Below are 26,808 nucleotides of genomic sequence, written 5' to 3' on the forward strand. Positions count from 1 at the left end.
ACCAAAAATACATGTGTGTGTGATACCTACCCTGATACCAAAACCAGACAAGGACAACACAAAAAAAGAAAATTACAGGCCAATATCACTGATGAACATCGATGCGAAAATCCTCAACAAAATACTAGCAAATCGCGTACAACAATACGTTAAAAAGATTATACACCATGATCAAGTGGGATTTATTCCAGGTATGCAGGGATGGTTTAACATTCGCAAATCAATCAACGTAATACACCACATTAATAAAATGAAGAACAAAAATCACATGATCATCTCAATAGATGCAGAGAAAGCATTTGACAAGATCCAGCATCCATTTATGATAAAAACTCTGAATAAAATGGGTATAGAAGGAAAGTACCTCAACATAATAAAGACCATATATGAGAAACCCACAGCTAATATTATCCTCAATGGTGAAAAACTGAAAGCTATCCCTCTAAGAACAGGAACCAGACAAGGATGCCCACTGTCACCACTCCTATTTAACATAGTATTGGAAGTCCTAGCCAGAGCAATCAGGCAAGAGAAAGAAATAAAAGGGATCCAAATTGGAAAGGAAGAAGTGAAACTGTCACTATTTGCAGATGACATGATTTTATATATAGAAAACCCTAAAGAATCCACCAGAAAACTTTTAGAAGTAATAAACGAATATGGTAAAGTTGCAGGATACAAAATCAACATACAAAAATCAGTTGCATTTCTGTACACTAACAACGAAGTAGCAGAAAGAGAAATTAAGAATACCATCCCATTTACAATTGCAACAAAAAGAATAAAATACCTAGGAATAAACTTAACCAAAGAGGTGAAAGATCTGTACACCGAAAACTATAAAACATTGCTGAAAGAAATTGAAGAAGACACAAAGAAATGGAAAGATATTCCATGCTCTTGGATTGGAAGAATTAACATAGTTAAGATGTCCATACTTCCTAAAGCCATCTATAGATTCAATGCAATCCCTATCAAAGTTCCAACAACACTTTTCACAGAAATAGAACAAAGAATTCTAAAATTTATATGGAACAACAAAAGACCCCGAATAGCTAAAGGAATCCTGAGAAAAAAGAACAAAGCTGGAGGGCTGGCCCTGTGGCTTGGTGGTTAAGTGCGCGCACTGCGATGCTGGCGGCCCGGGTTTGGATCCCGGGTGCGTATCGAGGCACCACTTCTCTGTCCATCCTGAGGCCGAGTCCCACATACAGCAACTAGAAGGGTGTGCAGCTATGGCATACAACTATCTACTGGGGCTTTGGGGGCAAAAAATAAAATAAATAAAATCTTTAAAAAAAAAAAAAAAAAAGAACAAAGCTGGAGGTATCACACTCCCTGACTTCAAAATATACTACAAAGCTATAGTAACCAAAACAGCATGGTACTGGCACAAAAACAGACACACAGATCAGTGGAATAGAATCAAAAGCCCAGAAATAAACCCACACATCTATGGACAGCTAATCTTTGACAAAGGAGCCAAGAACATACAATGGGGAAAAGAAAGTCTCTTCAACAAATGGTGTTGGGAAAACTGGATAGCCATATGCAAAAAAATGAAAGTAGATCCTTACCTTACACCATACACAAAAATTAACTCCAAATGGATTAAAGACTTGAATGTAAGACCTGAAACTGTGAAAGTTCTAGAAGAAAACAAAGGCAGTACGCCCTTCGACATCGGTCTTAGCAACATCTTTTCAAACACCATATCTGACCGGGCAAGAGAAACAATAGAAAAAATAAACAAATGGGACTACATCAAACTAAAAAGCTTCTGCACAGCAAAGGAAACCATCAACAAAACGAAAAGACAACCTAACAATTGGGAGAAGATATTTGCAAACCATACATCTGATAAGGGCTTAATCTCCAAAATATATAAAGAACTCATGCATCTCAACAACAAAAAAACTAACAACCCAATTAAAAAATGGGCAAAAGACCTGAACAGACATTTCTCCAAAGAAGATATACAGATGGCCAACAGACACATGAAAAGATGTTCAAAATCACTAATTATCAGGGAAATGCAAATCAAAACTACAATGAGATATCACCTCACGCCCGTCAGAATGGCTATAATTAACAAGACAGGAAACAACATGTGTTGGAGAGGATGTGGAGAGAAGGGAACTCTCTTACACTGCTGGTGGGAGTGCAAACTGGTGCAGCCACTATGGAAAACAGTATGGAGATTCCTCAAAAAATCAACAATAGAACTACCATATGATCCAGCTATTCTACTGTTGGGTATTTATATTTATCCAAAGAACTTGAAAACACCAATTTGCAAAGGTACATGCACCCCTGTGTTCATTGCAGCCTTATTCACGATAGCCAAGACTTGGAAGCAACCTAAGTGCCCATCAAGGGACGAATGGATAAAGAAGCTGTGGTATATATACACAATGGAATACTACTCAGCCATAAGAAACGACGAAATCCAGCCATTTGTGACAACATGGATGGACATTGAGGGTATAATGCAAAGTGAAATAAGTCAGAGGGAGAAGGTCAAATACCGTATGATTTCCTTCATTAAGTAGTAGATAGTGACAACAATGGACGGATACATAGGGACAGAGATTGGATTGGTGGTTGCCAGAGGGGAGGGGGGGAGGGAGGAGGGTGAAAGGGATAATTCGGTGCATGTGTGTGGTGATGGGTTGTAATTAGTATTTTGGTGGTGAACATGATGTGGTCCATGCAGAAATAGAAGTACAATGATGTACACCTGAAATTTTTACAATGTTATAAACCAATGTTACTGCAATAAACAAAAAATTAAAAAAAAAAAAAAAAAAGATAGGCCTGTATTTTCTTCAACAGCAAGTTATTTTCATACTCGTTGTCTTATCTACAAAAATGGGAATAATAATAGTACTTATAGGGTTATTTTTAGGTCAAATGAAATACTTTATATAAACTATTTTGTATAGTTCCTGGCATCTATTAAGCATGCAAATAAATGTAAACTGTGATGATGATTATGATGGTACCAAAAATACATGTGTGTGTGCATACATGTATATATTTTTTTAACTCTTATCTCAAAGTAAATTTTTGGTATAATCCAGCTAGGTTTTGCCATAAGGGCATTTACAAATCAGTGGGAAAACTAATTGATTTTGAAGGGCACCTATGATTAATGTGCAAATGCCTCCCTCCGTTTTGCAGTTTTATTGCATTGAATGTGATTGGAAATGTTTCCATTATTCCAAGTTTTTTTGTTTTGTGTTAAAGGCAGTCATAGTTATGGGAATTGACCTATAATATGGGATAAAATGAGAATATATACAAGACTTCTGAAACAGAATGCCTAGTTTTTGGTGTTTTTAATTTTAACATCATTGCACACAACATTCAGATTATCAAGTTATTGTTTTGTTTTAGATACTAAGAGCTCATGCAAAGTTGACTACTTTTTATGGAGCATTTGGACCAGAAAAATTCAGGTGTGTACATTCCTCATTTTTAGTTTTTAGATTATGAGTTAGATTTAAGTTTGGAATGTCATAAAAGATATAGTATTGCTCTGATTGAATTTGTGTTTCTGGGGGCGTTGAGTGATGGAAAATATTACTTTTCCTACTAAGCTTTAGGCACTTCCTACACCATCTGTGAAGCTGCTACATTTGAAAGGCAAATTTAAATGCACATACCTTTGCCTTAGCAATTTCACTTCTAGAAATTGATCCTATTAGATATACTAACATGTGCACCAAGAATATCGTTTACACATATGAGATATAATTAAAGATAAAACAGATTTATTTATCAGAATAAATTAACAATGAATGGAAGCTTAATTTTTTTTCCTTATGGCTAGTCAGTTATCCCAATACGATCATTAAACAATCCACCTTTTTGCTGATAACTGCCTTTATCGTATGCTAAAAATCTGGGTCTACTTGTCTATCTCTGGACTTTAATTGTATTCAGTTGATCTTATCTCCCTATTCATTCACAGTAGCAAATAGTTTAAATTAATGTAGCTGTAAAATGTCTTGTTATCTGTTAGACTAACCCTCCTATACTCTTCTTGTTTTTTAGAATCTCTCATGTTTGTTTTTCTGTATGACATTTGAATCAGAATCAGCTTATCCAGTTTAAAGAAATTTTATTTTTATTGGGATTTTTTATTTTTATTGTTTTATTGGGGATGTGCTGAACCTAAGATCAATTTGGGGAGCACCAGCATCTTTATAATATTGAATCTTCTTATTTAAGGACAGTGTGTGTCTTCTTACTCGTGCTATATATTTTTTTATGTTTCTAGGTGGTGTCTACTCAGTTGTCTTCATATAGATTTTGTACATTTTTTTATTAATTTTTATTTTATTTTATCTTTTTTCCTACTGTTATCAGTGAGACTTTTCTCCATCATATTTTGAAAGGGTATAGAGAGCTATTAATTTTTTTTAAATTACCTTTTAACCAGCTACCTATTGAATTCCTTTATTATTCATAGTAATATTTCAGCTGATTTTACTTTTTCCAGGAATATAATTATATATTCAAATAATGATAATTTTGCCTCATTTTTTTCCCTTGCCTAATATCATTGACTGGTATTTGTAGAACGGTATTAAATAATGGTGGTAATAAGCATCCTTCTCTTGTTCCTGACACTAATGGAAATGTTTATTTTGCTTTATCATTTAAGCATAATATAGGGTTTTTGTTTGTATTTTTATCATTTTAAAGAAGTACTCATCATCTATTTCTGAGCTTTAATCAGGACTGAATGGTGATTGCAGCATTGCCAGTTATAGCAACAGACTGGAAATAACCTAAATGTTCAACTATGGGGTACTAGTTAAACAAATTATAGTGAACCCATGCCATTGAATAATATGTAGTCCTTAAAAAGAATAACATTTATATGTGCTGATTTGGTACAAGCACCAAGATAATATAAAATGAATTTTTTAAAGTACAGATGGTGTATATAGAAAACTCTTATTCATTTAAGAATTAAAAATGGTTGCTTGTATATGTAGTGATTATCTCAGAAAGGACCTACAAGAAAAGATATGGCTTCTGGGGAAGATAGAGGAGTTCTATAGGTCTGGGATAAGAAGGAAACTTACTTTTCACTCTATAATCTTTGGAACTTTTTTCCCAACTTTCTGAGGAAAAAAAATAGTTAAAATGCATGATGATATCCACTTGTAACGTATAACCCTAATTTATTTTTTTAAACTACTAACTTTTTCCTCTCTTTGACTTTGCAGTGGTAGTTCTTGGATTGAATTTCTGAATAATGAAGATGACCTTAAGGATATTTTTTTACAGCTAAGAGAAGGAAACCTTGTTTGTGCACAGTACCTTTGGCTTAGACATCGGGTAACACGTTTTGCATTTTTTTCTTAAAGGCTTTATAGCTCCTGAGATATGTGATTGAATCCATGTTGGAAACTAACAGGGTGGCAAGTGTAACTAGGTAATGGGATGTTTTGAGATTGTTTGATAAAATATGACCTGTCCCAGAGAAGACTATCCTCTGATGATATTAACTCGGAGGAAATATTATAAAGATGTAATAGGAACTTATTTTATCTCATCATTCAGAGTCTAATTAGCTCCTAACTTAGTTCAAAAGGCAACATTTTATTAAGTGATTTATTGACGGGCTTTCCTACACAGCACTGGTGGAGAGGGTGTTCCTGTTGCAGCTCAGATTGTGGTCAAGGATTGCCCATTAGGTTAGCCCAGGGCCAGTCTTCCTCAGCAAAAAAAGAGGAGGATTGGCAGATGTTAGCACAGGGCTGATCTCCTCACAAAAAATAAAAGAAAAAAAATAAGGATTGCCCATTAAAACTGCTGCTCCGAATCCCCTTAATGTTGGCATATAATGTTAGGTCCAAAAAGTAGTATCTTCGTGTGATGCCATTAATGGATACATTGCTTGTTAGGATTTGTATTATCACCTCCAGTTAAGTTTTCCTTAGAATGCCTTCTCTGCCACCTAATTTGTTATTTGGTACTCACTGTCCTGAGATTTCCTGGAATTTGTGGCTCCCAACTTGAATTATTTTTATAGAGTAAATCACCTTTAGTGCTCATTATTAAATGGGTAAAATATTTCTTGAAATGACTTCCTAATAGGTCTTTCCCTTTGGGGAGGTTGTCAGTTTAAATTTGTCAGATAAATCTTAATTTCTCACTCTGTATAATTTAGGCAAACTTTGAGAGCAGATTTGACGTGAAAATGCTTGAGAACTTGCTCAACTCAATTTCTACCCCAGTCTCTTTGCAAAAGCTTTGTCCATGGCTTAAAAATGATGTGATCCCATTTGTGAGAAGGACTGTACCAGAAGGACAGGTAAGTGACCTTCAGTATTTCCACTCTTAATGATTCAGTTTAATTCTTTACATTATATCATTGAAGATTGTCACACTACCACCAGTTCATTTTAGTGTCTCTTTTGAAAGATTATCTTGGAGATTTTAATTTATTTCAGTGATTATCTATCGAGTGTTTTATTTTTAAATGATATATCTATTTCAGAAAATTCTTGCGAAATGGTTGGAGCAGGCAGCCAGGAACCTTGAATTAACTGATAAGGTAATACCAGAATAATTAGCACTGAAAAGACATTTTGAACACTACTGATGGCATAAAACATTATTTTTAATGGTCTCTAATATTTTTTAAAGGCAAACTGGCCAGAAAATGGACTTCAGCTGGCAGAGGTATTTTTTATAGCAGAAAAACCAGACGAGTTGGGATTGGCATCCTCTTGGCATTGGATTTCCTTGGTACGATATGGAAAACGAATTTTTAGTAATAAAACATTCAATTTACATTAAAGGGTTTGTCTACATGTACTTAGAAATATATTCACTTCTTAAATTTTCTGTTTTTATGTTCTTTTCTTTTGTTGAGTACTTTTAAAATCCACCAAAAGGAAAACTTGCTTTTTTTCTTCCTGATATTTCTGTTACAACTTCAACCTATTTTAATGTACTGTTTTTCTCTATTGAATCAACCAAAAGCAAAACAATATATAAACACACTCCTAGTAGTATACAATCATGTGTTGCTTAATGATGGGGATATGTTCTGAGAAATGCATTGTTAGGCGTTTGTCATTGTACAGACATCATAGAGTGTGCTTACACAGACCTAGATGGGATATCCTACTGTGCACGTAGGCTGCATGGTACTAATCTTATGAGACCACTGTCATATATGCGGTCCATCGGTGACAGAAACATCATTATGTAGTGCATGACTGTAATTGGGATTTTCTGCATTAGCAGCATTTCACAGTTCTTTAAAAGAACAAAACTTAATAATGCATTAAGATTAGTTTTCAAAGGCTATATCAGTCAGGTTTACTGCTTTTATTTAAAATAGTAAACCACTCCTAGTTCTGATTGCATATCTTAGACATTCCAACAGCCATTATGGCTTAAGTACCAATGAATTTTCTGAAAGATCAAATTGAAAAAAATCTGGGACTCTCTGCCCATCTGAAAAAAATAGCAGTGCTAGAAAGAGAACTATGATCAGGAATATTGATGTTATATTTGATGTTAATATGAGATTAATGAACTGAATTTATTATTTGGCTTCTAAATTTCTTAAGTTCATTTCTTTTTCCCTTCAGGTTTCTAAAAACTAGACAGCATTGATTATACTGAAAAAAAAAAAGTATATTCTTGTATTTTAAAAAAGTTTGTTGGGGTACCATAATTTAGCTTATAAATAAACATGTGAGACATCTCAGTATAATCTCAACTCTGAAGTTTTAAGTACTTAAGTACCAGAAGGTATGACCTTCTGTAAGGTGATAATGTACATTATGAAGTTGCATTTATTCTTTAAATTTCTGGAGCCCAAAAGTAAATAATAAATTTTCTCTTACTTTCTGATATAGCGGATTCTTGTTATTAATTCTACTAACTGATTATACACTGTTAAAAATAAAATGAGAGTTTTTTCTTTAAGTTTCAAGCAGTATATTGATGTATACAGTCAATATATATTATAATGTCAATGTATATTGATCTTTATACTATTTTTTCCATAGAAAAGCTTTTTCCTCTTGCTATAAAACACTACTTTGTCTTTTCCCTGTTAATTGCCTTTTATCAATATTGAAAGTTCTGTTGCTTGTATATAACTTTAGGGAATGTTACAGCTTTATATATGGTCATGATCTATACACATGGGACATTGAGGGCCATCTAAATGATGTTTGTGTACCTAAGCATATTGGGGTTCTGAAAAAATATTATGCTAATATTAATAGTCTTTCTATATATTTTTTTATTTTTTTTTATTTTTTCCCCAAAGCCCCAGTAGATAGTTGTATGTCATAGCTGCACATCCTTCTAGCTGCTGTATGTGGGGCTCGGCCTCAGCATGGCCGGAGAAGCGGCGGGCCGGTGCGCGCCCGGGATCCGAACCCGGGCCGCCAGGAGTGGAGCGCACGCACTCAACCGCTAAGCCACGGGGCCGGCCCTCTATATTTTTTTAAGAAAGAAAATTTCTTTCAGATTTCTGTTGGATTCTGATCTGTTAATTTGTACTAGTTAATTTTAGTTAAAATTCTACAAAATTTAAAGGTTTAAGTTACAGGTTTCCTCTTATGTACATAATCATGATCATTTCTTATTTTATCTGAAATAATTCTGACTTTTTTTATATTTCCCTCATTTTTATTTCATATTCTTAACAACTTTAACACTTTTGTTTTAGAAGGATTATCAAAACACAGAAGAGGTATGTCAGTTAAGGACTTTGGTAAATAACTTGCGAGAGTTGATCACATTGCATACGAAATACAACTGCAAATTGGCCCTCTCTGATTTTGAGAAGGTAAATGTCTAGATTTATCAGAATTATTATTATTTTTTTATCATAGCCAGTATGGCTAGAGCTTGCAATAATGCCACCTTTCTTTTGGCGTCCAGGAGAATACAACCACCATTGTATTCCGAATGTTTGATAAAGTGTTGGCCCCAGAGCTTATTCCTTCCATCTTAGAGAAATTTATAAGGGTTTACATGAGGGAACATGACTTGCAAGAGGAGGAACTTCTTCTACTGTACATAGAGGTAACTTTTTCTTTTGATCTAGTCTTTTTTCTTGGATCTATGCAGTGTATCATTGTATTAAATGTTGAACTCTTTAAGGAATGTCATGTTTACCATTAGGATTTATGCAGCTTATGGTATTGGTTAAGAATGTGAGTTAACTCTGCTACTGATTGCTTGGTAACTTTGAGCAAACCGGAATAATATTAGGACTTTCTCCAAATGTTATTGTGAAGTAATAGGAGCATGAGCTCAATAAATATTAGCAATTATTTTTTGTAGACATTAATAAGCAATAATCTTATTTGTAGATTCTTCAAGAATGTTTCCTTAGGTTTTCTGTACCATATAAAACTGAAGGCCAGAGTTTTGACAATTTTGCATTTTTTGACCATTGTTCAACATTCATGGCTAAGTAGAAGTTTTTGATTTTTTACACATCCATAAAAGCTATTTGTCTATATCTATATGTGTGTTTTAAATTTTTTTTTAGTGAGAGTTTTAAGTTAAAAAAATATATATGTTTATCCCTTTTTAGGATTTATTGAAGAGATGTAGCTCAAAGTCCACATCACTCTTTGAAACAGCATGGGAAGCAAAAGCCATGGCAGTAATAGGATGTTTATCTGACACAGATGTGAGTAAATAGTGACTGTGTAAACTTTCCTTTTGAGCATTGCATCTTTTCTTAAAACTTTTTTTCTGATCATAAAAGCAACATATATTTATTAAGGAGAATTTGTATAGTATGAAAAAGGAACAAACAGAAAATAAAACCCACTTATAATTCTATTTTCTTAATTATGAAGGAACAAACAGAAAATAAAACCCACTTATAATTCTATTTTCTTAATTATGAAAATAAAAAGTGAAAGTTTTCTCATTCCCACCCCCAGAATAACTACCATAGACAATTGGATGCATATATTTCCAGGCTTTTCTATGGTTTCACAAACATAGAGTCATTTTTTTTTTTTTTAAGTTTTTTTTTTTTTTTTTTTTAAAGATTTTATTTATTTATTTTTTCCCCCCAAAGCCCCAGTAGATAGTTGTGTGTCATAGCTGCACATCCTTCTAGTTGCTGTATGTGGGACGCGGCCTCAGCATGGCCGGAGAAGCAGCGCGTCGGTGCAAGCCCGGGATCCGAACCCGGGCCGCCAGCAGTGGAGCGCGCTCACTTAACCACCAAGCCACGGGGCCGGCCCTAAGTTTTTTATTTAAAAGTTTTTTTTGCTTTTTCTTTTTTGTTGTTTTTTTTTTTTTTTTTTGTGAGGAAGATTGGCCCTGAGCTAACATCTGCCAATCCTCCTCTTTTTGCTGAGGAAGACTGGCCCTGGGCTAACATCCGTGCCCATCTTCCTCCACTTTATATGGGACACCGCCACAGCACGGCTTGACAAGCAGTGCGTCGGTGCGCCCAGGATCCAAACTGGTAAACTCTGGGCCGCCGCAGCGGAGCGCGCACACTTAACCGCTTGCGCCACCAGGCCGGCCCCAGAGAGTCATTTTTTAATGTTATAATATGCCTTTTTCTTGACTTAATACTGTTATTAGTCACCATTATAAAATACGAATAAATCATGAAAAATATTTTTCAATACTGAGACTGTAGAAAGTAATAGAGCTATATGACTTAATTTTCAGCAAAGAAAATCTTTTCTGAAATTTTCTAAATAATAAAATTGCTCTGTATGTGTGAAAATTGGAAGAAATATAAGCTTTTGCAGTCAGAAGATGAAATATTCTCAAGCTATCATACAGTAGATGTAAGACCTGCTCTGTAGATTGGGCAGTGTCGTTAATTTGTGTGAAATGTAAATCTGAGGGCTGTTCACCATCAATGTGTGTGTATCTTTGTAGCTCATATTTGATGCTGTGCTTAAGATAATGTATGCAGCAGTGGTTCCCTGGAGTGCGGCTGTGGAGCAGCTGGTGAAGCAGCACTTAGAAATGGACCATCCCAAGTAAGATTACAGTCTACCAAACAACTTTTTTGGTGTTGGATAAACCTCACCAAATGTTTTTTTTTTCTTGTGAGGAAGATCGGCCCTGAGCTAACATCTGCCAATCCTCCTCTTTCTGCTGAGGAAGACTGGCCCTGGGCTAACATCCATGCCCATCTTCCTCTACTTTACATGGGACGCCACCACAGCATGGCTTGACAAGCAGTGCGTTGGTGCGCGCCTGGGATCCGAACCGGCGAACCCCAGGCCGCCGCAGCGGAGCACGCACACTTAACCGCTTGCGCCACCGGGCTGGCCCCCTCACCAAATGTTTTGAGTTGACATTCATTTATGATTTTCTATCCTTTACTGTGTCCTTTAGTATTTCATAAAAAAGACAATCTATGTTAATATCAATAAATTTACTTTTAGGGTCAAGTTGTTACAGGAAAGTTACAAACTAATGGAGATGAAAAAACTTTTACGAGGCTATGGAATAAGGGAGGTGAATCTCTTAAACAAGGAAATAATGGTAAGTACAATAGTTGAAGAGTCTTTTAACCCCTTTTTCCATTTCTAGGGCAACATGGGAAATTTAATGAGGATTTCATATTCTTAAATGTTAACAGAGCTAAGTTCTCTGCTGCTTTCCTTTTGTTAGATGGAATGTTAATAGGGTGTTCAATTATTTATTAGAATAGTAAGGACAACAAATAATAAATTAAGAAGCTAAAAGAGTATCTCAAATCATCACATAGCAGACTTAAGTATATATAATGTTTCTTTGCCAATTTTACTCCAATAAAACTGGGGAGAAAAAAGAAGTTGGACGGGACTGTCATAAAATTCAGAATATAAATCGTGTTTTAATTTTTCAAACAGCTTAGTTTTTTGCTGCCTTATTTTAATTTAATAAGTGCTTTGCATTATGAACAAATGATTTCTGGGTTCTCTCTGAGATTTCATAACAAAGAAATGTATATATTATATCTCTTTCAGAGAGTGGTCAGATACATTCTCAAACAAGATGTCCCATCTTCTTTAGAAGATGCTTTGAAGGTGGCCCAAGCATATATGTTGTCTGATGATGAAATCTACAGTCTAAGGATTATTGACCTGATTGATAGAGAACAGGTATGAAAGTTTAATATTGTCCTTTCCTATGATTTCTTTGTTAGCTAAATCCTTAAAAACTCAAAATATTCAAATTATCCAAATAGATTAGCATAAAATAAAGTTATACCAAGATGAAAACATCGGATGTTAGATTGGCCAAGTTTTTCATATCTATAGGTTCTTTAAAGTATTTTGCGGGGGGCCGGCCCAGTGGCATAGTGGTTAAGTTCGCACGCTCCACTTCAGCGGCCCGGGGTTCGCAGGTTCGGATCGTGGGCGGGGACCTACACACTGTTCATCAAGCCATGCTGTGGTGGCATCCCATATACAAAATAGAGGAAGATTGGCACAGATATTAGCTCAAGGACAATCTTCCTCACCAAAAAATAAAAAAGAAAAAAATGTATTTTGTGAATTAGCTAAAGGCTTTCATACTCTTTGGTAGTTAACAAAACTCGGACTCATGTTTTATATGTGCTGTATAACCCTTTGATTCCAGAATAGGATATGGGTTTCCTTTTTGTACTCTTAAGTGTCTTTATTTTTATATAATCCTATAACCATAGGCATGCCTAAGAATTACAAAGGACAAAAGGTGGTATTTTAATTTTTTTGTTTGCTGTCATCAAAAACAGAATTCTCAGATTTTTAAAATATTGGACTATAATGTATTTTTCAAGATGGTGTCTTTTCATCTTTAAATAGAAAAGAAAGAGGTAAGTCCAAACTGTCCTTTGCACAAAGGTACCAGCTGTTTTTTCTTCCTGTCAAACACTGTCTATAGGGTGAAGACTGCGTCCTTCTGTTGAGGTCTTTGCCTCCTGCTGAAGCTGAGAAAACTGCAGAACGAGTAATCATCTGGGCACGATTGGCATTACAGGAAGAACCAGATAATTCTAAAGAGGTGAGATTTTCACTAAATAAAATGTAGATAAATCCAATTTTTATGAGTAGTAATCAACAGGATAGAAAAGATAGACTTACAAATATGAATATCTACTCTTCTCACTGCTTGAATGGCCTAATGTAAAAATTCCTGTGTAAATTTACTATACAGAAAAAAAAGCCAAGTATGGCTGCTTTGGAGCAGTGGCTTGAGCCCATACTGAATAATCTGGGATCTGCAAATAAGAAGGATTAATTGAAGTAGTAGTTGTACATAAAGGGTTTTCCTTAATGCCTTGCATTGTAAACAGTGTTTTACATCGCGTGGGTCATAGTCATTGCTATCACATAATAATGTCAGCCGCAGAACCAATGTAAATCTAAATAATCTTAGAACGTTGAAACTTAGAAACAGTTTCAAGGGAGCCAGTTCACTTCTTTATAGAGATAAGGAACCAAATACCTAATTTATCTAGGATAGTTGAGTTTTTTAAACCTTTAAAGATAGATACCTCTTAACCTGTCCCAGCAGTCCACTTCAGTAATTTCTTTTCCTTTAGTGAAATCAGTTGTTTTTTTTAGCATCTAAGATTTATTATGGTCTTATTATGTAGTAGGCATTAGGTTAAATACTTTAAATGAATTGTCTACTTCCTCTTAACAACAAAGTTGTGAAGTAGATTCTGTTGTTAGCTCCTTATAGATTAAGTTCAGAAACTGAAATTTTAAGATAAAGGTCTTTCCCAAGGATATTAGAAAGTGGCAGAGCCTCACTCAAACTCTGACACCAAAGTCTGTGTTCTTAACCACCAGCATACACCAAATCGCATAGTGAAAATGTTGGAGTACTTTGTATGGACCTGGCCCTTACATACATCATGTCTTTTATTTTATTTTATTTTTTTAAAGATTTTATTTATTTTCCCCCAAAGCCATAATAGACAGTTGTATGTCACAGTTGCACATCCTTCCAGCTGCTGCATGTGGGACGCGGCCCCAGCACGGCCAGAGAAGCGGTGCGCCGGTGCACGCCCGGGATCCGAACCCCGGCCACCAGCAGCTGAGGGCGCACACTTAACCACCAAGCCACGGGGCCGTCCCCATCATGTCTTTTAATTGAAGCTTTTCCCTCTTTCGTTTTTCTTCTCTTCTAAAAAAAATCTTTTTTAGTCTTGAAGATAATGATTATTTGACTTCTGTTCTCTAGGCTAAACAAGTTCAGTTCTTTTTAACTTTTTCAGGCAACTTTTCCAAATGTTTTTTCAAATAATAAAAGCTATTAAAAAAGCCCCCAAGTGTCTAGCTGAAAGGTTATTTGGGAGATTTGCATATTCTATGGGATTTCTAAATCATATATCCAAGAATCCATCTTGGTGTTTTTCGTGTTTAGCTTATATATTATTCAATTATGATCCATTTCTTCGCTGCCCAACTCCCTCTAATGTGGACCTCTCATTTTTTCAACATTTTTATTGTTTTTTCTGACTCCATGATTTTTATGTGTTTGCTTGTATGTGTACTACTGAAGTGGCAAATAAAGGAAGTAGATTTCATTTGCATTTTTCTTTTTAGGACAAGGCCTGGAGAATGTCTGTAGCGAAGACATCAGTAGACATTCTTAAAATACTATGCGACATTCGGAAAGGTAGATGCTACCTCTGTTCCCTCATCTTGGTTTTGTTCTAAAATGTTTATCCTTTTCAGAAGGGAGCATCAGTGACAGCTCTCATCCTTACCCACAATTTTTCTGGCTCCTGTTGTCTTTATTGATCCCACTCATTTTTCTTCATGAAAAGTCTTCCTTGCCTTATGCTTTTGATTAATAGTGTAATTACTGAAGCATCTAAAATCAACTTGTCATTTGTTTATATGTTTCAGTGAGCTATTTAATGCCAAACTAGATTTCTTTGGTGTCTTGCACTTACTACTCATATTTCTCATATTTCCCTCTTATCATTTGGTTATAATCAGGGGGAAAAAAAACATTTAAACATGAACTTAAATATAACAGTTAACAAAATAACTCTCTTGGGAAAGAAAAAGAGCTACAATTTATTTCAGAAAAAATGCCATTTCGCTTGTAACGCATAAACTTCTGTTTTCTACCTTTGGAAAGAATAGATTTCTTTTTGTATTTAAATTCTTATCTTAGCATTTGAAAAAGAACTACTGAAGACTTGAGATAAGAAAACCAAAGCTAATTAAAATTTTAGCTTTTAAAAATTCTGATAATCTGGGAATTTGAATGTCTTCTATAACCTTTTCAAAATTTAATTACAGATAATCTGCAGAAGAAGGATGAATGTGAAGAAATCTTGAAACTATTTAAAGCTGTTGCTAGCCTGCAGGTAAAGATGTTAAGCTATATTCAGCGCATTTGACATAGATGATCAGTCCCTCCTTAAAATTTTCTGCACTAGCCTTCAGGGACTTTAGATATCCTGATTTTCCTTCTCTCTCTCTCTTTTTAAAAACAGCTTTATTGAAATATAATTCACATACTGTACATTTCATTCATTTAAAGTGTACAATTCCATGGTTATTAGGATATTGTAATATTAATTTTTTTTTTAATTTTTATTTTATTTTATTTTTTTTTAAGATTTTATTTATTTTCCCTCCAAAGCCCCAGTAGATAGTTGTATGTCATAGCTGCACATCCTTCTAGTTGCTGTATGTGGGACTCGGCCTCAGCATGGCCAGAGAAGCGGTGCGTCGGTGCGCGCCGGGATCTGAACCTGGGCCGCCAGCAGCGGAGCGCGCGGTCTTAACCGCTAAGCTACGGGGCCAGCCCTATTAAATTTTTTAAATGGTGGTAAAATACAACATAAAATTTGCCATTTTAACCATTTTTCAATATGCAATTCAGTGACGCTAATTGCATTCGCAATGTTGTGCAACCATCACCGTCACCACTATTTCCTTTTCATCAGCTTAAACAGAAACTGCACCCATTAAGCAGTAACTCCCCATTTCTCTCTCCCTCCAGTCCCTGGTAACCTCTAATCTATCAAGCATTTTTCAATATACAATTCAGTGATGCTAATTGCATTCACAATGTTGTGCAACCATCACCGTCACCACTATGTCCTTTTCATCACCTTAAGCAGAAACTGCACCCATTAAGCAGTAACTCCCCATTTCTCTGTCCCCCGCAAGTCCTTGGTAACCTCTAATCTACTTTTTGTCTCCATGAATTTGCCTATTCTATATATTTCATGTAAGTGGAATCATACAATATTTATTCTTTTGTGTCCACCTTTTTTTTACTTAGTATAATGTTTTCAAGGTTCATCCATGTTGTGGCAAACTTCAAACTTTTGAAACTTCATTCTTATTTCTGGCTGAATAATATTCCACAGTATGGATATACCACATTTTGTTTATTTATCTGTTGGTGAACACTTGGGTTGTTTCCATTTTTTGGCTAATGTGAATAATGCTGCAGTGAACATGGATGTACAAATATCTGAGTCCCTACTTTCAGTTCCTTTGGGTATATACCTAGGAGAGGAATTGCTGAGTCATACGATAATTCTATATTTAGTTTTTTAAGGAACTGTTCTGTCTTTTTTAATTGTATTTTAGTTTATGCTTTTTTTTTTGTGAGGAAGATCGGCCCTGAGCTAACATCTGCCAATCCTCCTCTTGTGCTGAGGAAGACTGGCCCTGGGCTAACATCCATGCCCATCTTCCTCCACTTTATATGGGACGCCGCCACAGCACGGCCTGACAAGCAGTGTGCCCGGGATCTGAACTGGCGAACCCCGGGCCACCGCAGCGGAGCGCACGCATTTAACCGCTTGCGCTACCAGGCCAGGCCCAGTTTATGCTTTTTTAAAAAAACATTTAGGTTTAAGGTATCTTTATAGATTACTTAACTCAAATGGCCCTGAATAATAGCTAACAATAGCTGTCATTTATTCAGTGCTTACTATGTGCCAGGCATCATTCCAAGGGCATCACGTGTATTATTGTCACAATAGCTCACCACAGAGAGTACTGTTATAATTCTCCTTTATAAATGAGGAAACTGGGGCACCACAGTGTTTTGAAATATTGTGAAAGACAGAGAATTGTCTATAGACACTGTCCCAAAAGATTATTGTCTACTACTTCAGAGTGTCTTAAATTTTTTTCTATGTAGTTTCATTCTAGATAATTCAATTTTTCTTAAAAATTAATTTCTGTTAACTTTGAATTGATTGACTGTCCTAAGATTTGAGAGTTGAAATTAATTAATTTTATTTTGGCTCAAGGGCCTTACTAATGTAAAAGATTTTGTAAACAGAAGGACTTGCAGAGTTAACCGATGAGTTTCATGAAATAGAAAATTAGGTAGATTTGAGGATCTCTTTATGAAAACTTAAAATTAACACTGGCAGATATAACTCTCAACTGTCTTATCTGAAAGTGTGTAAAGAAGAAATACCACAAGTTTATTGGACCACTGTTTCTGAAAGTATAGTCCATGGAATGCTAAGGTTCCCTGAGTCCCTTTCAGGGAGTCTATGAGATTAAAACTATATTTATAGCAATTATAAGAAATTATTTTCTCCGTCCATATTCTATTATGAGAGTACAGTAGTTTTTCAAAGGCTATATGAAGTGATAACATCATCGCACTGAAGGCTAATGGAATGTGCACTTTTATATACTCTTGTGTTTTAAAATTTTCTCAGTTTAATTTCTTTTTTTTTTTTTTTTTTTTTTTTTTTAAAGATTTTATTTATTTATTTTTTCCCCCCAAAGCCCCAGTAGATAGTTGTGTGTCACAGCTGCACATCCTTCTAGTTGCTGTATGTGGGACGCGGCCTCAGCATGGCCAGAGAAGCAGCGCGTCGGCGCGAGCCCGGGATCCGAACCCGGGCCGCCAGCAGCGGAGCGCACTCACTTAACCGCTAAGCCACGGGGCCGGCCCAGTTTAATTTCTAATATAGTAAATATGGATGAATATCTTGTAAACAAAAGTTTTGGGGGTCCTCAATAATTTTTAAGAGTATAAAGGGGTGCTAGGACCAAAAAGTTTGAGACCTACTGTATTAGACAATAGATGTCTTCATGAAAGCACCTGGGGAGTCAACATAAGTTAACTTCTCCGTGTTCTTCTTAAATTTGAAAGTTAGAGGTATTTTAAAGCAATGATTTTGATCTGGGCAGAGTCATGTATATTTATCATGCTACCGTTTATTGAACATTTATTGTGCTTGATCTAGTGGGTAGAGGCCAGAGAAACTGCTAAACATTCTCTTAGGCACAGGGTGGCCCCCACAACGAGGAATTATCTGGCAAGATTGAGAAACCCTGCTCTAAAGCATGATATCAAAGCAAAAGATCTGACTCACTCCCACTACCTCTTGGTATCCTTCCCTCGGCTTAAGTAGGATTTTTTTTATTGGGTTAGAAAAATAAATTCTTGGGGTTGGCCCCCTGGCTTAGTGGTTAAGTGAGTGCACTCTGCTGCTGGCGGCCCGGGTTTGGATCCTGGGCGTGCACCGACGCACCGCTTCTCCTGCCATGCTGAGGCCGTGTCCCACATACAGCAAACTAGAAGGATGTGCAGCTATGACATACAACTATCTACTGGGGCTTTGGGGGAAAAAAATAAATAAAATTATTTAAAAAATAAAAAAGAAAAGAAAAATAAATTCTAGGTCTGGGGTTAGTAGCCAACCAGGGGTTCTTATAGAAAAGAGCAAAGCTGGGTTCTTCAAGCCACCAGGATAGAATCACCCAAATCTAATACTTAATCCCTCCTTCCTTCTATTTAGGCCTCCACAACAAAGAATGATCTGACCCAAAACATCAGTAGTGCTGAAGTTGAGAAAATCCTGGGTTAAAGTGATATTTTCCTATTTTCCAAACTTTTTATAATACTATTACTTTCATAACTTGTAATATAAAGTCTTAAATTCTTAATTTACTTTGAGGAGTAGTCTTTGAGGGAGAGATAATAAAGAGAGATTTGAGACATACCAATGATTTTTAACAACAGATAAACTAAACAGACTTGGGACTTTGTCTTGCTTGCCTTGCAACAGGAGAACTTTGAGGTCTTTCTTTCCTTTGGAGATTATAGCAATAGTTCCCTGGTAGCACAGCTCCGTGAACAGTACATTAAAGCTCACGAAGTCGCGCAGGCTAAACACAAACCCAGGAGCACTGCAGAGCCCACGGCTGCTGAGAAGCGCCTGAGCACCGAGTCCAGGCTGCACAGACAGGCGCTGGCCCTGCAGGTGTCCAGACAAGAGCTGGAAGCCGAGCTGACCTTGAGGGCCTTAAACGACGGGAACGCTGAAACAGCACTGAGAAAATGCAGGTGAGTTCCAGATCCCCACATCGCACAGCTTGTCTGAAAGTAATATTTGCTTCATTTATTTCTTCAGCGATAAGGGTAGGGCCAGTGACACTTTCATTTTCGCATAAATGATTCTTAGTTTCTCGCCCTGAGAGCCTATTTTGGACATCAGGGTCAGAAAGTGGTAGCACAGAAGGCAAGTAACTAACACTGTGTAGTTCGTCAACGTAACCGTTGAATTTGGATCACCTTGCACTCCATCGGTTAACAGTATCCCAAATAAATTGAAGAGGAAGCATACTGTATACCATGAAAACATTTTAAAGACATTTTAAATGGTGGTGGTGGTTATATATTAATCTAAACAAGACGATTGCATTTGCTTTCACTATGAGTATTCTAACCTGCGACCCTTCCTTTCCTCCGAAGAGACTTGTTTAAGTATCACTGCAATGCTGACACTGGGAAATTGCTGTTTCTGACATGTCAGAAGCTTTGTGAGATGTTGGCTAATGATGTCCCAATGACAGTCCCTGTGGGATTAAATCTTCCTTCCGAGATACACGATCTAGCATGCCAAACTGCCACCATCTGCAGTCCAGGTGACAAGATTTATAATATACATATTTTTATATTCTCTGGTTCATTTCATACTGGTCTCCCAAATGCTGTCTCTTTACAGTGGACACGCGGTAGCAGGAGAAGAGATCATCATCTCCATTTTACAAAGGGACAATTATTATTGATTCTCTATGGGGATTATTGTTTTAAAACATTTCCAAATATTAATGTCGTTTCTGACTGTTGACGATATCCACTTTCATAGGATTGTGAAATTCCTTGCCTCCCCATATCTGGTCTTACTTTCCAGCCAAGCTTAAGAAAAAAGTTGAACTGCATTATTTAGGGTGGTCAAAGCTATGTGGAAACCTTTCTCTCTACTTGTGGCCTGCCTTAGAATTTTGAATGGTAATTATTAAAAGGTTGTTAATATTTCATGAAATTAAACATGAAATATTAGTTTAATGATTTTTCTCAATTTTCTTTCAGATTTTTTATTGGATGCTTTAGAACTATGTAAATACACTTTAACAGCAGTAGAGCTTTCCAGACAGTGCCAAATGGATGACTGTGGAATTCTAATGAAAGTAAATTGCTTTTGAATTTCTTTTCCTTAAACAAAACCCCTGCCAATCCATTATGCACCATTTTTAAATGTAAACTTGTGGAGTTTGCAAAAATACTGAATCTCCCTCCTGTATTTTATTTTAGACTCAAAAACTGCTTAAGGGCATAAGATACTTTTCTTTTCCAGTCACATTTATTGGCCTTAATTTGCACTATCTTTTGAAACATTGTGCCTCAAACAGGCATCTCTCACATTGTCCTTATCTTAGAGTAACAATTTAATTTAAAATGACATTATTATAAGCCATTGACCAGAAGAAACAGACTACATAGTTGTATTTGACCATCAAAACTGCATTTGGCTCTAATGTGTCTGATTCTGCATTCTGCTTGGTGAAGACGGTATCTGTGTTTTGGAGTGTACTGATTTGTGTCTTTTCTGTGTGGCTTGATATTTAGACTTCTTTTGGAACTCATAAAGATCCATATGAAGAGTGGTCTTACAGCGATTTCTTCAGTGAGGATGGAATAGTTCTTGAGTCACAGATGGTGCTACCTGTTATTTATGAATTGATTTCATCACTTGTGCCTGTTGCTGGTAAATCTCACGTGTGTTGTTATTTTCTATGTATTTCTGCTTTATGCAAGTTAAAACGTAGAGGTCTGGAACTAGAACTACACACAGTAATATGAATGAATCTCATAGGCATAATGCTGAGCAAAATTAGCCAGACACAAAAGAATACATATTGTATGATTTCATTTACATAAAGTACAAGGACAGGTTATAACGAAGCTATGCTGTTGGAAGTCATGGTAGTGGTTACCCTTGGGGGTGGGTAATGACTGGCAAGGGCAAGAGGGGGCTTCTGGGTGCTGGTAATGTTCTATTTCTTAGTCTGAACGCTGTTACCAGGGATGTATTCACTTGGTAGAGATTTATCAAGTTGTATACTTATCTGTGTATTTTTCTTATGTATACTTGTTTTTTTTTTTTTAAGTAGCAGTTTGCTTTAGAACATTATTTGATAGTAGCACAATATTTAAATATCTCTGGGAATATGTTCTCCGTAAGAGAGTTATGTAGTGTTATTTAATTGATTCTCTTTTGTAGAAAGCAGGAGACATCCCTTGGATTCTGCGAGTTTACCATACTGCTCCATTAGTGAAGGTATTTGACATCAGAAATGTATACCATTGTGTTTCAATTTTGTAAATACACCAGGATAGAAATTCCTTGGAATCCTGAATATGAATCTGACTTAACGTTCTTAATGTAGTTACTTAGTTGTTACTATTACATTGTTATTCTTCCAAAGGGTCAGGAGAGTGTGTCATTGGCTTATAGTGTTAACTTTTATGAATCTGTTCATAAATTTTGGTCTTCCAAGTGGAGAAATGATTTTCTTCAGAGAATGATTTGAGCATCTCAAAATAGGCAGGTTACAATCAAAGTAGCTCTTTATCTAGTGGACAGTTATTTTCTGGTTTAAATCAAGCCTCGTGTTAACTCACTTATTTACTGACTTGGAGAACTAATTCTATGACCGTTATCTGAATCTTTCTTTGTTTAAAAACAATCTAAATATTAAAATACTTTTATCATTTTACAGGAGACGGCCTTATTTTGCCTATTATAAATTCCATCTCTGCCCTGCTTCAGAACCTTCAGGAATCTAGTCAGTGGGAGCTGGCCCTAAGATTTGTAGTTGGTTCATTTGGTACCTGTCTTCAGCACTCTCTGTCAAACTTCATGGATGCCAGTTTGAGTGAAAAGGTATAGTTTTGAGAACAAATACTTTCATTTTGGGTGAATATGGATACAAAAGCACTACCAAACACAGGAATTTAGAGTCCACATTTTGCTATTTGGCTCTGTAGCAAGAAAATGGATGATACGTGAGATCTGAGAAGCATTTGTTAAGCGCCTACTAGTATTCAGGTGTAGTTCAAGGTGCTTGCACACATTTCATACTCAACCTTTACAACAACTCTGAGAGTCTCCATTTTGCAAATGAGGAAACTCAGATTCAGGGAGATAAAATGAATTACCTGAGGTTTTATGTCACAGTGATAAATCTTCTTACTCCAGCCCAGTGACAGCATTAGGTCAAAACTATCTGCTGTTTGTTTTATTGTGGCCCAAATTATTATAATTATTACCTGACAGCATCATTGAAAAGATTCTAGAAGACAAACTACCTGTTGATAAGTTGCTTATGAAGCTGGCCTCTGAGGGAATTGTGTTTATTTCTACTCTGTTGATAGTTATTAAATGCTATTTTTTTAAAAGAATTAACTTTATTGAAGTATAGCTTTCAAAATGAAAATGCATGTGTTCTAAGTATATCAACTAATATATTCACCGTGTCACCAACACCACAATCAAGATATAGAGATTTTAAAAGTTTCCTTTTTGCCCTTTCCCAGTCAGTACCCCCCCAACCCCAGCTTTCTATCATTATAGATTAAATGCCAATACTTTTTGCATATAATGATCCTTAATATTTAAGAATAGTTTTCAGAATGATGCATAGAAGTGGACCTAAAGATTCTTTTGTTCTTTTCTAAAAGTTGTTTGGAGCAGCCACATTAGTTAAATCACAGAATGTCGTTACGGAATTGAAAGGGAAAGCCGTTATGTTTGTTAGGGGAAATGCTACAACACTATTGCACAAAGTGAGTATTTATTCTTGGTAAGCTCTTTTTTTTTTTTTTTGCTCTCTTTGATTGCTTCTGATTTCTCAGTGAGGTTAAGAGTGAAGAGGGGAGGGAATGTTGGGGATTTGAAGAGAAGTGATGAAATAGTCACGCAGGAGAGAAGGGAAGGGTTCTGTACCATACAGAACTTGTTATAGTTCCTTTCCTTAAGTTTGTAATAGTGAGAAAGGACATTAAAACTAAATAAACAAGTTGGAACTATGTTACTGTAAATAATTTTTCATGAAACACTTGTTCTTTCATAGGATCTCTAGTTAAACTTAGTGACAATTAAGCCTTTAGTGACTGAATTCTGTTTTGATTGCAAAGAATTTGCTTCTCTTGATGCTTTCTTCCAATAGGTATTTAATTGTCGCCTGGTGGATCTTGACTTGGCATTGGGTTACTGCACTCTCTTACCCCCAAAAGAAGTGTTTGAAAATCTCTGGAAGCTCATAGATAAAGCCTGGCAGAATTATGACAAAATTTTGGTAAGCACACCTTCAGTTCTTGACGTATTAAAGATGTAGGGGAAGAAATGAAGTTGGCTTTGCCACCAGATCTTAAAGATTTAGCAGAAGAAATGTCACACTAACTCACTTGGTTTCTACCAGCTTTTCCTTGACTAGTGACACACTGGTGAATATACATGCAGGTCATAAGCAGTGCCCAACCCAAAGAATTACGATATTTTTTATTTCTTAAAATCTGTATGCAGCCACAGGACCTCACTTCTTATACTTACTCTAGTGTATTTGAAACCTTAGACCTTTGAGCCAGTTCTTTTTTGTAGGACAAGTTTAACAGATGCAAAACTTCTCTTTGATGTTGTTTGTTTTAAAATTTGCCTTTTGTGGGGGTTTTGCTTGTAGGATAACTAAAATTTGGCCTTTTCTTATGAAGGAAAGCCAGACTAAATTTAAGGCATCATACTAGAAGCTGAAAGACCTAAATATTGTGTAAATAATGACTGTGTACAACGTGATATGTAACATTCCACACTGTTAGCACAAAGAAAGGTTATGATTTTTATTGTTGGGTTTCACCTAAAAGGTGTTAGAACATATTCTATTTGCAATTGAATTTTAATTCTATTTTAATTTTTTAGGCAATATCTCTGGTGGGCTCTCAGCTGGCCAGTCTCTATCAGGAAATAGAAATGGAGCTTAAGTTCCGTGAACTCAGTACTGATGCCCGGTGGGGTATTCGTCTTGGTAAACTTGGTGTGAGTATTCTTCGGAGCGCCATGAAATTTCATCCATTCTGATAATTACCCAGTTGGAAAATTTGAAACAAAGATCCCATTGTCTTTTACTTTTGGAGAGAGGAGATATATATATACTGACTCATAAATTTTAGCTATATTAACTACACACAGTGGTGCTTTCAAAGAAATAAGAACTTTTTGCCTCATTTCCTTTTTTCTATATTTCTAAGGAAATTAGAAGAGGCTTGACATTTTCATCTGCTTAGTGTTCTCATTTGTGGGACTAGATCTAGTATTAACTGACATTTCTGCTATTTCAGGCCTGGCCTTTAGCCTCATACTTCTGTTTTGTACTGCTGTCACTTGGTTAAAGATAATATTAATATATATATTCCAGTGTGCCAAGCTTTAAGAACTCCTACTAGGGAAAAGTAAGTGACCCTTGCTTTTCACTTTGCAAAAACAATCAAACAAAATCCTGTTTTCTTTACTACAAATGTAAAACATTTCATTTTATTTGCAAATGGTTGACTTGGGAATGTTACCACTTCAGAAATGGTACATGTTTTGAAGCCTAATTCCTATGCAGTAACGGGACTGGTTGTCACTAACAACCAAACTTTACTGATAAAGAGCCAAGGGTTAATGTGACTAAGAGAGATTTTGGACCCACAGCCAAATATACCTAAAATCTCAGAATGATAGTCGAGTTGGATAGTCTGATAAAAATAAAAGTTGGAGGAGCAGGGCCGGCCCGGTGGCGCAAGTGGTTAAGTGCACGCGCTCTGCTGCAGAGGCCCGGAGTTCGCCCTTTCGGATCCCGGGTGAGCACCCACGCGCTGCTTGTCGAGCCATGCTGTGGCAGCGTCCCATATAGAGGGAAAAAAAGAAAGTTAGAGGAGCTATGGAACAATATATTTTTTTTTTTTTGTGAGGAAGATCAGCCCTGAGCTAACATCCGTGCTAATCCTCCTCTTTTTTGCTGAGGAAGACCAGCTCTGGGCTAACATCTATTCCCACTCCTTCTCCTTTTTTTTTCCCCCAAAGCCCCAGTAGATAGTTGTATGTCATAGTTGCACATCCTTCTAGTTGCTGTATGTGGGACACGGCCTCAGCATGGCCAGAGAAGCGGTGGGTCAGTGCGCGCCCAGGATCCAAACCTGGGCCGCCAGTAGCGGAGCGCGCGCACTTAACCGCTAAGCCACGGGGCTGGCCCCATATGGAACAATATTTATCGATAAAAAAGGATAGTAAAAAGGCAAGTCACAAAAGTGCCCTTTTTCTGATGCATTTTAGTTTAGTGATGTTTTTTATTTTGCTCTTTTTCTTTCTAGATTTCTTTCCAGCCGGTTTTCAGGCAACATTTTCTCACCAAGAAAGACCTCATTAAAGCTCTAGTGGAGAATATAGATATGGACACAAGTCTCATTCTGGAATATTGCAGGTAATTCTTTAAACTTTAATGGTATTTTTGCTGTTGGCTTAACAAACTGGTAATTCTTACTATGTGAACACAGTAATAATGATGATGGTTACACGTGGTCCATAGACCTGATATTTTCTTTTGCTCACTCCTAAACTGAATAAATCCAGAACCAGATGAAATTCTCTTAGATGTCACCTTTTTTTTTGGTGAAAAAGATTGGCCCTGAGCTAACATCTGTTGCCACTCTTCCTCTTTTTTTTTTTTTTAATTAATTAATTTATTTATTTCTCCCCCAAAGCCCCAGTAGATAGTTGTGTGTCATAGTTGTACATCCTTCTAGTTGCTGTATGTGGGACACGGCCTCAGCATGGCCAGAGAAGCGGTGCGTCGGTGCGTGCCCGGGATCCGAACCCGGGCCGCCAGCAGCAGAGCAAGCGCACTTAACCGCTAAGCCACAGGGCCGGCCCGCCACTCTTCCTCTTTTTGCTTGAGGAAGATTGTCACTGAGCTAACATCTGTGCAAATCTTCCTCTATTTTGTATGTGGGATGCCGCCACAGCATGGCTTGATGAGCGGTGTGTAGGTCCGCACCCAGGATCTGAACCTGCAAACCCCAGGCTGCCGGAGCAGAGCTCGTGAACTTAACCACTATCCCACCAGGCCAGCCCCAAGATGTCACCTTTTTAATTCACTGTTTAGTGTTTTCCAAATATGCCTCATGATAAGCATCAGCTAGGGCACTTGATTAAAAATAGAAATTCCTGGGGCCGGCCCCATGGCATAGCGGTTAAGCGCGCGCACTCCACTGCAGCGGTCTGGGGTTCGGATCCCAGGCATGCACCGATGCACCGCTTGTCAAGCCATGCTGTGGCAGCGTCCCATATAAAGTGGAAGAAGATGGGCACGGGTGTTAGCCCAGGGCCAGTCTTTCTCAGCAAAAAGAGGAGGATTGGTGACAGATGTTAGCTCAGGGCAAATTTTCCTCACACACACACAAAAAGAAATTCTTAGACCTCTCCTGGTGGTTCCAACTCCGCAGATCTGGGCT

At 36.6% G+C, this 26,808-nt stretch overlaps 1 protein-coding gene across 3 annotated transcripts in view; it reads left to right on the top strand.

The window, feature by feature from the left end:
- Positions 1-26,808, top strand: part of KNTC1 (kinetochore associated 1) — a 73,892-nt gene that overhangs the window by 24,140 nt on the left and 22,944 nt on the right. For all 3 annotated transcript variants that reach the window (XM_087423359.1, XM_004430036.3, XM_087423360.1), the window contains 24 exons: positions 3,400-3,461; positions 5,244-5,355; positions 6,191-6,334; positions 6,521-6,577; positions 6,670-6,771; positions 8,720-8,839; positions 8,935-9,078; positions 9,596-9,694; positions 10,918-11,021; positions 11,433-11,532; positions 12,000-12,134; positions 12,901-13,020; positions 14,574-14,646; positions 15,282-15,349; positions 19,043-19,320; positions 19,729-19,901; positions 20,350-20,447; positions 20,887-21,025; positions 21,542-21,598; positions 22,041-22,204; positions 23,002-23,106; positions 23,490-23,618; positions 24,236-24,352; positions 25,669-25,778. In XM_087423359.1, the coding sequence (XP_087279485.1) occupies positions 3,400-3,461; positions 5,244-5,355; positions 6,191-6,334; positions 6,521-6,577; positions 6,670-6,771; positions 8,720-8,839; positions 8,935-9,078; positions 9,596-9,694; positions 10,918-11,021; positions 11,433-11,532; positions 12,000-12,134; positions 12,901-13,020; positions 14,574-14,646; positions 15,282-15,349; positions 19,043-19,320; positions 19,729-19,901; positions 20,350-20,447; positions 20,887-21,025; positions 21,542-21,598; positions 22,041-22,204; positions 23,002-23,106; positions 23,490-23,618; positions 24,236-24,352; positions 25,669-25,778 (2,810 nt within the window). The remainder of the gene's footprint in view (positions 1-3,399; positions 3,462-5,243; positions 5,356-6,190; positions 6,335-6,520; positions 6,578-6,669; positions 6,772-8,719; positions 8,840-8,934; positions 9,079-9,595; positions 9,695-10,917; positions 11,022-11,432; positions 11,533-11,999; positions 12,135-12,900; positions 13,021-14,573; positions 14,647-15,281; positions 15,350-19,042; positions 19,321-19,728; positions 19,902-20,349; positions 20,448-20,886; positions 21,026-21,541; positions 21,599-22,040; positions 22,205-23,001; positions 23,107-23,489; positions 23,619-24,235; positions 24,353-25,668; positions 25,779-26,808) is intronic.

Source organism: Ceratotherium simum, chromosome 35 (assembly GCF_057802395.1).
Source record: "Ceratotherium simum simum isolate JZ-2026a chromosome 35, ASM5780239v1, whole genome shotgun sequence".
Lineage (NCBI taxonomy): Eukaryota > Metazoa > Chordata > Mammalia > Perissodactyla > Rhinocerotidae > Ceratotherium > Ceratotherium simum.